The 14,072-nt window shown below is 41.1% G+C and overlaps 1 protein-coding gene across 1 annotated transcript in view; it reads right to left on the bottom strand.

Moving 5' to 3' along the window:
- LOC118803525 (zinc finger protein 850-like) overlaps positions 1 to 11,857 on the bottom strand; it is a 39,046-nt gene extending 27,189 nt beyond the window's left edge. Inside the window, 3 exon segments of the mRNA XM_036564016.1 lie at positions 1 to 955; positions 5,848 to 6,853; positions 11,799 to 11,857. Of these exon segments, the coding sequence (XP_036419909.1) occupies positions 1 to 955; positions 5,848 to 6,711 (1,819 nt within the window). The 5' untranslated portion in view covers positions 6,712 to 6,853; positions 11,799 to 11,857.
- Between the last annotated feature and the right edge of the window lie 2,215 nt (positions 11,858 to 14,072).

Genomic DNA, 14,072 nt, shown 5'->3' with positions numbered 1-14,072 from the left:
TTCCACAGTATGAACAGTAATACGGCTTCTCTCCTGTGTGAACGTGCTGGTGTGTTGTAACAGAATTTTTGTGTCTAAAACTCTTCCCACAGTATGAACACTGATATGGCTTCTCTCCTGTGTGAACGTGCTGGTGTTTTGTAACAGAACTTTTGTATCTAAAACTCTTTCCACAGTATGAACACTGATACGGCTTCTCTCCTGTGTGACTGCGCTGGTGTCTTTGGAGAGTACTTTGGTTAGAACAACACTTCCCACACTCGAAACAGTAATACGGCTTCACTCCTGTATGAATGCGCTGGTGTTCTTGGAGATGACTCTGTTGAGAAAAACTCTTGCCACACTCTGAACACTGATACGGCTTCTCTCCTGTGTGGATGTGCATGTGACACTGGAGGTGACTCTGCCGAGTAAAACTCTTGCCACACTGTGAGCAGGGGTACGGCCTCACTCCTGTGTGAAGAAGCTGGTGTCGTTGGAGATGACTCTGCCGAGTAAAACTCTTGCCACACTGTGAGCAGGGGTATGGCTTCTCTCCAGTGTGAACAAGCTGGTGTCGTTGGAGATGACTCTGTAGAGTAAAACATATTCCACACTCTGAGCATTCATACCGCTTCTCTCCTGTGTGAATCCGCTGGTGTATTTCGAGATTACTCTGTGCAGTGAAACCCTTCCCACACTCTGAGCAGTGATACGGTTTCTCTCCTGTGTGCATAAGCTGGTGCCGTTGGAGAGAGCTCTTTTGGTTAAAACCCCTCCCGCACTCTGAGCAGCGATATGGTTTCTCTCCTGTGTGCATAAGCTGGTGCCGTTGGAGAGAGCTCTTTTGGTTGAAAGCCCTCCCACACTCTGTGCAGCAATAGGGCTTCTCTCCTGTGTGAATGCGCTGGTGTTGTCGGAGACCTTGCAGATATTCAAAATTCTTCCCACACTCTGAGCACTGGTGAGTTCTGTTCTTTTTTTTCTGCAATCTCTTGACAGACGTGTCGTTGCAGACTGTACCAGAGGACGTTTGCGGCGATGCCATATTCTCTTCTTTAAACTCTTATGATCTCAGCAGTCTGAGTTATCTTCTTGGAATCCTCTCTTGGTGTGTCTGTAGAAACCAATTCCAAGATAAAGTCAACAATAACTGCATGAAAAGACAATTAGGGCTGTCATGAATAGGGCATTAGCTGGTGGTTATCTGCCATCTAAATACTTGCAATAAAAAAATGCAATTTTTGTTTTTTGAGCACAATTATTAATGTTAAAGTCCCCAAACTGGCTTCCCAGCAGTCAACATTTGTTGTCTACCAACTCTTGACTGACATGGCTCAAGCTCAGAAACATTACTCACCACTGACCTCTAAAGGTGTTATCAGGACTTGCAATAGGATGACATTTGTTTCTGGAGGAGAGAAAAGAGGGACATTAAATAACTTATTACAGGTGTTGAAAAAAACAGATGTCTAAAAAAATAAATAAACAAAAATAACAATACTGAAGTAGTTTACTCCAAGACTTTTCATAAACTGGAAAAGGTCTCAGAGCTTATTTGACTCATTAGGCCTCAATCCAGATCAGTTGAAGACAATTCCAGAGAGGAATAAGTTAAGTGACTCTCCTAATAATTTTATTCTTCAGCTACATGGGCAAAGCATGGGCATTGTTTGGCAGCTTGTGGCACAGAGGAAAGAAAAGATTCTACTGAATAAAAACAAATCCTGGAATTGAAAGTTCCACAACTAGTGAAGGATCAGAAAAAAAGCTTAGATATTACAAAACAAAACATACATCAAAGTCAACTTTTAAGTATTTTAAAAAAAGATTATGGTTTTTGCATGAACTTTAACATCCCATAGATCTGAGTATCATTATAAATCTGTCATCAGATCCAAACAGGCAGAGTCAATATTTAGGCAGAGTGCCTAAAATTCACTGTCCCGTATCCTGATTGGATGAGCTTACTTATCAATTCACTGTGATAGCGAACTGCTTTATTTCTTCATTTCGAGTTAAATCTAGCACAGTTAGCTCAGCGTCTCACACCGAACCCCGGTACAGGGTTTTAATGAGAGTTTAACTGCTGGGCCGTTATTAGTTAGCATAATTAGCATAGTTAGCTCAGCGTCTCACACCGATAGAGTTTTAAGGAGAGTTTAACCTCTCGGCCGTTATTAGTTAGCATAGTTAGCTCAGCGTCTCACACCGAACACCGGTACAGAGTTTTAATGAGAGTTTAACCGCTCGGCCGTTATCAGCCTTTTAGCGTACGTTACCTGCAGTGCTTTAGGTGGACAAAACTGACCAGTTAACACTTTGTTTTGAACAAAATCAGTGTCCACTCACAGTTTAGATCACCATAATATTAACAGACTTTCACTAAATAAAATATCAGCTCGTTAAAATCAAACTTTACCTCAGAGAAACTGTGGATGCTGCCCGTTTAAGCTCTTCAGCCCCGACTGGACTCTTTAAACACACACAGCGTTGTGAATCGTGTTCGCTGCTGCTGTTTTCCAGCTTAATGTCGCTCAGCGAGCATCTCCGCGATGGAGATCAGTGTAAATGAACAGCAGGTGGAGATGAAGAGCTCCTTCAGCGGAGCTTCAGCTCCTGATTCTGCTCCTTCAACAGCAGCCCGAGTCTGAACGCAGCTGGACAGAGAAGGACGGGCACCTCCTGGTCTGCGAGGAGGCGACTTCACGGTACAGCCTGTTCCCCCTCCCGGCCCCAGTCCCCAGTCCCCCTACAAAACCCCGCCTCCTGCGCTCTGATTGGGCAGCTGATTGGCCATTCAGAAGTCATTCCCGTTGCAGGGCCAGCCAATATGGCGAATGAAAGAGAGAAAACACGAAAGAAAGAAGTAAAAAATGTGTATAATTCTGTGGTTGAGATGTAAACAGAGTGATTTGGTGTGAAGTGGTTCTGACAGGAAACAGGGGTCACCGTGACTACAACACAAATATAGACGTTTTAGTTACTGTCCAAAACCACCAGCGAACCTACACGTCTTATGAGCTTCATATGGAATGTTGATGATGGAAAATAGTGTAAAATCTGAAAAAAACAAGTTTTCTTTGGGGACTACTTTGACTTACAACGCTCTCTGTGTACCCCTCCACCATGAATGGATTTACAAAATCATGTTTTTGACCAAATCCTTGTAGTAAAACTACAGTAAAACAGTATGCCATCATGTTCCAATCACACAGTGTAGTTGTAACCATTTCATGTAACACTTTACTTTGACGTAGGTTTTAGAAGTGCTGAATGCTTCGGCCGTCTAGTTCCCATCACGACCATTCTGAGAAATTCTCACTCTATAGGTTTCTTTAGAAAAACGCATTTAACATCAAAGCACTTTGAATGACTTCATTTACATCTTAATAATTGAATTATGCAGAAAATTTGAGAGCACACTTGGGATGGAGACTTTAGCAGATTTTAACTGTGGAATTACCCTGAACTCATACTCAAATTCATGTAAAAACATAAATGAAATGAGACGTGTTTAAAACAAGTTAATTAAAACAAGTAATATGCAACTCCTGTACAAATGTGCAAATTTTGTCAATGATTGATCATGAATATCATAGAATGTACAGTGCTGCTTAAAAGGTTTTGAACACTATAATTTTTGAGATCTTCATTTAACTAATAACTGTAGATAAAGAGATCCTAATTAAACAAATAACACAAAGTGTACAGTTTTCACTCTTTTATTAAACTAAATCTAATATTAAATGTTTTTATAAAAGTATGCAAACATCTGCTTTTAGTAAACACCTTGAGCAGCAATGACTCCAACCAAATGGTTCCTATTACTCTTGATCAGCCCTGCATATTGACATGGAGGAATCTTGGCCTGTTCCAACATGTTATATTAGTGGGCTTTCTTGCATGCATGTTTTAGGGTCCGCTTCAACATTTCTATTGGATTATGGCCGGGACTTTGGTTCAGGCTTTCCAAAATGCACAATTTCTTCTACTTTAACCTTACTTTGTTGAGTGACTGGTGTTTTTAAGTGTCGTTGTCCTTCTGCAGGACCTATCCTCTGTTGAGGGTCAGTCCATGGATGAATGTCCTAACATTCTCCTGTAGTATTTTTGATAAAATCCAGAATTCATAGATCTGTCGAGCGATGACAAGCTGTCCCTTTCCAATAGCAGCAAAACAGCCCCAATCTGTGATACTGCCACCACTGTGTTTCAAAGTTGGGATGAGCTTCTTATGCTGGAATACAGTCTTCGGTTTTGCCAAACATGACATCTCTCATGTAAGCCATGAAGATCCATTTTTGCTTTTCCTCTTTAGGAAAATTTAAACAAGAAGAAATGTTCTTCCTGGAGAAAAATTTCACCAAGCTGATTCCTTTTCAGGGTGGACTTGAGAAAACTGAAATTAGCCTCTGTAAGAGAAGCTTGCAGATCCTCAGATGTTACCTTGAGGTTCTTTTTGATCTCCCTGAATATTCTACACATTAGTTTTGGAGTCCTTTTTGTTGGGTAACCACCCCTAAGAATGGTAGCAATTGTTAAACTGATTTTTTCCCTGACTGTGGATCTGTACAAAGATCCAAACTCATTACAAATTTCCAGAATATGTTTTGTCATGCTTTCATGTCACTAATATTCATTTGATGACCAATGAACTGCCTCCTGTTTATTGTCTCTGGTTTAGCGTATGTTAAATGTGGTCTTGCACACTTACCTCAAATCAACAAGCAGATAAACCATAACTGTGAGACAGACTGCAGGCCCAAATTCTTTAATTGGACATCATTATTTCTTTTTCATGCTCTTTTGGAAGTTTTTGTCCTTTTGAGCCTTGGTTCCTCTCTGTTTCTTTTTTATGCTATTAGGAAGTGTTTCCTGCCACCACAATACCAAATAATCTTTGTCAGATTTATTCAGAGACCACTGAAGTCGTTCCATAGTTGCTGTTATGCACATATGTAGACATAACAGCTAAATCATTAAAATCTACTTGATTTTAAATGACATGCATTAGCTAGCGAGCTCAGTAACACTTCTCTGTGCGAGCAGACCCTCGTTCACTGCCAGCTTGAGTCGTTTCTCCATTAGCGCAGCAGCGTACACCACACAGTGTACGTCACATGGTATCAGCTGCGATCGGATGTTGGTACTGGTGCATTTTTAGGTCGAGTACGAGCAAACGAGCACCGCATCGGGCTGATACCGATACCAGTATCCGTATCAAAGCATCCCTATCTAGAAAAGGTACAAGGACATTTGATTACATAAACAGTGGTGTCCAATCTTGTCAACCAAAAGGCCTGGTGTGGCTGCAGGTTTTCATTCCAAACAAGCAGGAGCTCACCTGATTCCACTTGTTTAATCAACTGGACAGTTCTCAAACCTCTGATCATGGGCACTCCTGCTTTGTTGGAATGAAAACCTGCAGCCACACCGGGCCTTTACGCATAAGACTGGACATGCCTGCCTTATATGCTTAAACCACAAGCAACTAAAGAAAGCGTTAAAGTAAAATACATGATGCATAAAAATTACAATCAATATTTTTACAACGTTAACAATACATTAACAGTTACTTCAAGTGATAGTTACTTGTTTGCCTTCCTTAGTTTTGAAGTTAAGAGGCTAATATAGCTAACAAATAATAGAAGGTTAGGCCCTGTCCCAAATGGCACACTTGCGGTCCAGCTGTGTTCATTTGCGCATGCCTGTGAAGACTGCAAGGCCGTAGGGGGTCCCATTTCCCATTTTCACTTTCAAAAGGGTGCTTGGGCGCCCTTTACATTGATGATTTCAGTCTTGGAGGAGAACTGCAGGGCTTATGGCGCCCTTTGGGACAGAGCTCGAGCAGTGATACATCTACGCTCCGGTGTGAATGTACTGGTGTCTTTGTAGATGACTCAGTTGAGTAAAACTCCTCCCGCACTCTGAGCAGTGATACGGTTTCACGCCCGTGTGAATGGGCTGGTGTGCTTTGAGGCTGCTTCTGTCTCTGAAAGTCCTTCCGCAGTATGAACACTCATATGGTTTCTCTCCGGTGTGAATGCGCTGGTGTGCCTTCAGCGTACTCTGCTGTTTAAAACACTTGCCACACTCTGAGCACTGATACGGCTTCTCTCCTGTGTGGATGTGCTGGTGTTTTAGGAGATTACTTTTGCCTCTAAAACTTGTCCCACACTCTGAGCAGTAATACGGTTTCTCTCCTGTGTGAATGCGCTGGTGTAGCTGGAGGGAGTTCTGCTGAGTGAAACTCTTTCCACACTCTGAGCAGCGAAACGGTTTCTCTCCAGTATGAATTCGCTGATGTTGCTGAAGAGTACTCTGATGTTTGAAATCCTTCCCACACTCTGAGCAGTGATACGGCTTCTCTCCGGTGTGAATGCGCTGGTGCTGTTGGAGGTTACTGTGCCGATTAAAACTCCTGCCACACTCTGAGCACTGAAATGGTTTTTCTCCGGTGTGAATGCGCTTGTGTGTTCGGAGACTGCTTTGTCTGGTAAAGCTCTTTCCGCATTCTGAGCAGTGATACGGCTTCTCTCCTGAGTGACTACGCTGGTGTCTTTGGAGATCACCCCACTGAGTGAAACTCTTCCCACACTCCAAGCATTGGTGGGCTCTCTTTTTCCCAGCTTTTTTCTGCATTCGTTTATGAGATGTGTTCGTGCAAACAGTACCAGAGAACGTATGGCGAGACGCTATTTTCTCATATTTCATGGATGCCATGTTCATTATTTAATCTCTTCTGAATTCTGCAGCCTGAGTCATTCCTCTTGGCGGCATCTCCTGGTTTGTTTCCAGAGGGACATTTGATGTGTGCAGGAAAGTGAACTCATGGAGCAAGAGAAGACTTGAAATAGTTGGTCAATCAGTTCTGGGGAAGAGAAAACAGAAAAAAACAAATGAAACACAATGTGAAATGGAACACAAATGTATCCCAAAACTGTTGGTTTTTAGGCAACAGGATAATGTTTGAACCATGAACGTCACCAAAGGAACTAACTAGCAGCACAAGGACCATCACATACACAGTTTAGTCTGATCAGCTGTTTAGGAAAGTGAGACAAAGCTAAGAAAGGTCAAATTGATTTGGAAGCGTTTACTGGTGGTAACCAAGTTAGGTGCTGCTGCCATGATAACACTGAAATATGGGGTATGCACAGTGAAAAAGAATATAAATTCCAGACTGGGCTGGGTTTCCTAAAAGTATCTCATCACAAAGACTGTTCTGAATTTGTGGGTTATTTTTGGGTAACTGGGACTTCACCACAAATGGGGAATATATATATAAAAGCAGCTTATATACGAAAAATCTTGTTGTGCGTCAGCTGGCGTGCTCTGTGATAAAAGTTTCTTAAACCCAATGCGTTTTGTCCCGTGTACATTATAACCCTGAGTGTCATCTGAAATGTGAAGCTGTTTAGTAGACAAAATACAAAATAACACTGCGGCACACTGAAGTGACACTACATGAAAATAAAGCTACTGTGGAACACTATTATATATCAACACTACCTACTAAAACTGTAGGCCACGACGAAAGTCACTTAACTGCCACATTCTACGAAGTTGCTGTTTTGTGTGATGTATTTTGATGTGGTTGCTAGTCGTATGACATTAGCTTGTGTTAAAAACCTTATAATTCAGAAGGTAAAAACATCCGTAGGCCAAAAGGAATCGGCTTTAGAACATTTTAGTTTATGACAGGGCACAATAGCAGCAATTCTGAAAATGGATTTCAGTTTCAGGAAACCATAATATACCAGGAGTCTCTAATAGGTGTATGACTCAGACAGGATGAAGACACAACGTCCAAGTGAAAAGAACTGAAAAAAATCAGATCTGGGTCATGTTTTGGCAAAATTATGTAACTGGTAATGCGAATCAACCAGGACCACTTTATCTTGCCAAGCATGTGTAGTATCCGGAGGTCCATGTGTTATCTGACTTTGCAGGTTTGGAATGTTTAATTTAGGGGGCCCCTGGTCCAAAGGTCCAAGGGTCAAGGTCCCATAGGGAATGGGCCCCTCTCTCTTGCTCTCCCTTCCTCTCTTAGTTCCACCTCTCTTAGTTCCAGATAGATGAGATCATTTTAAAAAGGACCATATGTTCTGTTTCCTTTTTCTTCTCAGAATTGGCATGGATCCCCTCTCAGGTACTTTATGGTGTTTGATATGATACTGTTTTACTTTGTAATAAACATCTTATACAAGCAAGACAGAGACTTCTTCATCATCTTCACATCATCGCTATTTAATAAACAACACATGTTACACATTTGAGACATCTGTCTTGGTCATACAGTCCTATGAATGACATTGGTGATATGTAACATACTAACAGACCAGACTAGTACACAGACTATAAGAAATATTTAAAAAGAAATTACTTAATGCAGTGGTAATTTCCCTGACCCAGTCCTAAGGCCTCTCCTCCAAATGATTTATGATGCTGCTCCAACCTAACTCACAACATATAGAAATGAAGGAAATATGTGGACCGTCTGGGGGGCCCTGAGGACCAGGCTGGGAAACACCGGGAACAGGGAATGCAATAAAATATAGCAACAGACTAAAGAAAAGCCAAAGAGATGAATATCTAAAAATGCAAGTCATCTAACACCAGTGAAATACAGCAACAGTAAACCGTGGTTTTTATTCAGGTTTAGACAGCTTTAGAGGCAAAGAGGCAGCATTCAGGAGTAGGGAGAGAATTCCCTACGAAGAGGCCAAATACAACCTGAAGAAAAGATCAAAGCAGCACATGGTATAGCTATGGTGGTTGGTATAGTGTAGTAGGTAAAACTTGTGCCTTTTACACTGTAGACCGGTGTTCAATCCCTACCCTTGGCAAGCACCCTGCACTATACCGATAAAGAGTCCTTGGGCAAGACTCGTAACACTACCATTGCCTACCTGGGTAAAATGATCAAATAGTAAGTCGCTCTGGATAAGAGCGTCTGCCAAATGCCATAAATGTAAATGCAAAGATAAGATATTCAGACAAGCTGAACAGCCATGCTGCTACAAACAACTCAAACTCAGTTTGGATAGGCCTCCAGAAGATCACCAACCCCAAGCTGAGAAGAAACCCCCACACCAAATACCAGAGCTCATGAGTTTTACTGTAGATCTTAAAGTTTATATGAAAATCTCCAGTTTTACTCTTCCAATCATTTTCCCTCCTCCACCACCCCCGCTCATCTCCCCAGCAAAAAGCAGGACGTCAAACAGCTCTTAAAAAGCCAAGAAAAGCTATGAGCCCAGTTTTAGTCTCAACATCCATAAAGCACTGCTCTGATCAACTGGCAACATTTTTCACATCTGCAAAACAACATTGAAACTTTGCTCCCACAAGCTTCAAATTCTCTGTTATCATCCCAGTCCTCAAAAAGTCAAAGGTTATAGGATTTAATAAGGCCACTCGCCATGACCTGTAGTAAACTCTTTGAATGCCTTGTCCCCCATCTGAAGGCTATTACAAACCCACTGCTGGATCCCCTGCAGTTTGTGTAAACAGCACACAGGCCTGTCATTGATGCGGTCAGCTTGGCCCTGCACTTCATGCTACAGCTTCTCAACTGTGCAGGGACATAGGCTATAGCTCCGTTTGTGGATTCAGCTCAGCTTTTTCCACCACTGTGCCAAAAGTCCAGCTTTCCCAGTTGTCTGTGCCTAATTTTATTAATAAATAAAGCTTTTCGCTTGGTTTATACAGCATATTGTAATAGTACTGGACATGTTTGACACATTGGGGCTTACATGTCTTAACAGTCAGGATTCTTTTTAAGATAAGAGCTTCTAAGGGTCAGAGTTTTTAACACGTTTTGCCTCTGTTTTGCTGCCTAGGAAGGTCCAACAAGAACTCACAATTTTGGACAATATTGAGTAAATGTATGAGACAACAGAATTGTCATCAATACCCCCCCCCCAAAAAGACTGGATATCATGCACCACAAAAGTCTCTAGGATGATCCTCCACTGACCAGAAACTCCTACTCGGACATTACCACCTCATTTGCACATATAATTACACATTCTATAGGCCCCTTAGATCAGCTGGTCCTGGAGATCTACTACCTTGCAGAGTTTAGCTTCAAACTAAATCTAACACACCTGATGCAGGTAATGAAGGCCTTCAGGGGCATCTGAATATTAGAGCCAAGTGTGCTGGATCTGAACTCTCCAGGGTGGTTGATCTCCAGGACCAGGTTTGAGTCCCCCTGCCTTAGATTATATCCACACCTTCATATCGTCACTGTCCAAAGAGAAACACCTTCGGCATTTTTTATTTTTCTACATAATTTCAACATAGCAACTGCCCTCTATACTGTGTGAAAATTTCATAATGATTGGACCAACAGGAACCGCTTATAATAAAAATCTTTTAATATTAACTTACGTTAAAAGTTAAGGCTGTTTTTGCCCTCAACTTTTGGCGATCCATGTTTTTCTTTGGACAGAAAACAATATCTGCTCTGACCTCACTGGGACTAAACCTGCTTTCCCACACAGGAGATGAGTAACTTAATCATTCGGCCAAACAGCAACTACAAAACACACACTTGGAGTGCTTAAAATGTCGCCATAACTCATCAGATTGTAAATTTCCCCTATGGTGGGACTAATACAGAATTATCTTACCGTATTTTAACTCAGCTTTAATGGAAATTCAACTCGAAACAGCTGCAGCAAAGGGGAAACACGCAACACACAGTCTAGCTTAGGCTCTACTGTTCTGTCGCTAGCCAGCAACGCCCCCCACAGTCCTTCAAAATAAGAGTCCTGAACCAACTAAGAACGCAGTGCCCAACTACACTCAACCAAAAGCAAGAACGTTAAACTGAATACAACCCACCATGTCTGGCGCTACAATATTTAATAACTAAACAAAAAAATAAAATAAAACAAGCACATATACTTGTTTTTTTATTTATATAAAAAATAAATATATATTTATTTGGTTTTGTAAGCTTTGTTAAGCTGTTGAGGTGATGCTGACTGTTCCACAGCCCTTCAGTACATGAAAAATGTGCTCTCAGTTCTGATGTAAGTAATTATTATTTAATTACTTTTTATTTTGCAAAATACTAAACATATAATTTTGTATTTGTTTGAAGAGGGGTTTAAAGAGAGGTTAGTCAGATTTCTGTTTACACATCTCAAAAAAGATGTGTAAATCAAAAAAGTTTTTAATAGTAATTTATCACTTCTCATATCGCCATTGTGATATCGGACAGCTTTATCGCACACCGTGTTTTATGTCTATATTGTGCAGCCCTAGAAGGGGTTTTCAGCCCAGTGTTAGGAAATAAGCCCCTGGGAATCAAGCACTTCAGAGCAGTTATTTGTGGAAAGAACACATTTTCACCATTTTCTACCTTAAAAACAGAGAAGAAAAGAGGGAAAAGCCTGAACTGTATTCCTGTAGTACCACTAATTTTCATAGATAAAGGCGTGTCAGTGTCTATTTAAGTAATGACGTTGGTTCTGTTGACACTCTGTAAGAACTGTGACGAGTTAAGGAGAAAAAGACATTTTCATCAATTCTAATAATCTTATTTTAATCGTCCGCTAGATAAAACTACATGATGCAGTACATTGAGCAGGTAAACTCAGCTTCTAAACCCCACATAAAGCATCTCTAATGTCCTAAATCTGCCAAACACACCGACCACAACACGGGCGCTGTAGAGCTGAGATCACCCAGCAGGTCAGCTCGAGCTCCGCTCTGTCAGTCTGGTTTAAACCTTAATGTTCAGCCGCCGTTTCACACTGTGTGGAAGGTAACGCATGTAAACAGGAGCAGCTCCTCCTCACCTCCTCCTCCTCCTCCTCCAGCACTTCAGTCCAGTTCCTGTTTCTCTCCTCAGCCCGACTCTGAACGCGCACTGACGAGCACGCGCACCAGGGTGAAGTATATGGCGTCAAATCAGGTCCATAAATGGCCGCTAGATGGCAGTAGAGGGTGTTATGATTGTGGAGTTAGAGTAACAACCCTGCTGAAGAAGACCACCCTGCTGAAAAAAGGCCACTAGAACCATTGATGCTTTCTAATGGGAACTGGCTTAATGGTTACCATTAGGGACGACGGATTTGTGTAGGACACCTTTAGATCCCTTTAAGAAACCAACAAATGCATCTGGAATCACCTGTTAAGCCATTAGAGTCCTTTATACTGTGATATCAGCTCATCAGGAAAACATTAAACACCATTAGTGACAACTGGACACCACCAGGAACTAACAGAACCTTTTAATGGTTTCTATGATTTTTTTTAGCAGGTTTATGGTGGATGATGTCAACTCAATGTCTGGAATTCAGTCTCTAAAAGGCACTGAGTTTTTATTAAATCACATTTTCAGATTCACTTCCAAAACAAAATTTGGGTGTCTTGCAGGCTAAAGCAGTCGAACTCCAAATCCCATCCCGCTCCCCTCCCCGACATCCTGCCTTGTACCTACACTCAGTGGCCATTTTATCAGAAACACCTACCGTACTTGCAACTGTAAAGAAATGATGTAGCTTTTAAACTTAAAAGAGTGATTAACTGGGTTAACTACACATTTTGTTGAGCTTGGAATTTTAAGTTAACAGGAGAATCATTTGATTGGCACAGTGGGTGACGCTGTCACCTCATAAGGGCCTGGGTTCGATTCCCCAGCCAGGCAACCGGCGTCCTTTCTGTGTGGAGCTTGCATGTTCTCCCAGTCAGTATCTGTGTGGCTTTCCTCCCACAGTCCAAAGACATGCAGTCAGGCAGCTGGAGATACTAAACTGGCCCTAGTTGTGAGTGTGTCTGTTACTGTACTTGTCTGTGTGTCTGTCCAGGGTGTTTTCTGCCTTCTGCCCAATGAGCACTGTGAAAAGCTCCAGCACCCCTGTGACCCAGGAGGATGAATTTATCATCTGGTTTTTACATTTGTTAACTTATTATTCGAAGTTTAATGAGCTCACCATTTCAAGTTCACCTGGTTTCTTAATCCTTTAAGTTTAAAAGCTGCATTACTATTTTTTACAGTGTAGCATATCTCTTGCTGCAGTCCATCAACCTTTCCACCCCATCCTTTGGTGAAAAGGGACCACCACAGGACCACTACTGTCCAGATTTTGTGGGTGATGTTCCACTGTCAGTGCAGCAGAGATGCTATTGCTGGGGTTGACAGGCCACTAGAAGCCTGTACAAAATACATTCTATGCTACGTTTTACATTCACTTCTGACTTAAAAAAAAGAATTTTTTTTGGTTCCACCAGTTCAGTTATAAAACAAGCTGCTGGGGAGATTCAGTGTTTGACTGCTTTTGCCTGCGGGACACACGGCTGTTATTTAGAAAGAGAATCTGAAAATATGAATTAGTAGAAACACCAAAAGCCTTTTTGAACCCAAATTTTAGACGTTCAGTTTTATGTCACCAGCTGTAAAAGTCAGTTTCAGATTTTATGTTGCTGTCTCACAAACCTTAACATTCAATTTCTGTACAGAGTTCAATTTCTACTGAGCTTATAAGGTTACTTGGTGGTTATTTTTTAATAAGATGTGGCCATAAATTAATATATTGAGGCCACAAGTTAAGTTCCTAATAATTCATGGCCTCAAAGTAGCAAATTGTGGCCGCACAATAGTAATTTGTAGCCACACCTTATTTAAAAAACAATCACCATGTCACCTTAGGGTCTCTGTAAATTTCAGATGATGTGATACAAATTCAAAATAATAACATTCATAATCAGATTTTTGTATTTACATCACTGAATCTAATTCTATAAATATAGCTAACACCATCTACCACCATATAGAGACATTTTTTAGACCTGATTTCATGTCATAAAGTACATGACATTCAAATAAATATTTTGGCATTTCAATTCAAATTCCTAATGGCATGAATCTCCACATTAAATACACTGATAATCAGTGATCACGTCTATTGTGAGTCTTTGTGCACAAACTGAGAAAGTGTGCTCAAACTTTAATTACCAAAAGTTCATTATTTTAATTATCTGAAGTTGATGGAATTACATGCTTATCAAATGTTCTGATCATCCACACCTAAACCACAAACTTCTACTTTTTGAAAAAGGGATAAATAGAT

This window comes from Colossoma macropomum, unplaced genomic scaffold, assembly GCF_904425465.1.
Source record: "Colossoma macropomum unplaced genomic scaffold, Colossoma_macropomum, whole genome shotgun sequence".
In the NCBI taxonomy this organism is placed as follows: Eukaryota; Metazoa; Chordata; class Actinopteri; order Characiformes; family Serrasalmidae; genus Colossoma; species Colossoma macropomum.
The sequence above is the reverse complement of the archived record's forward strand: the minus strand, read 5'-3'. Positions and strand labels throughout refer to the sequence as shown.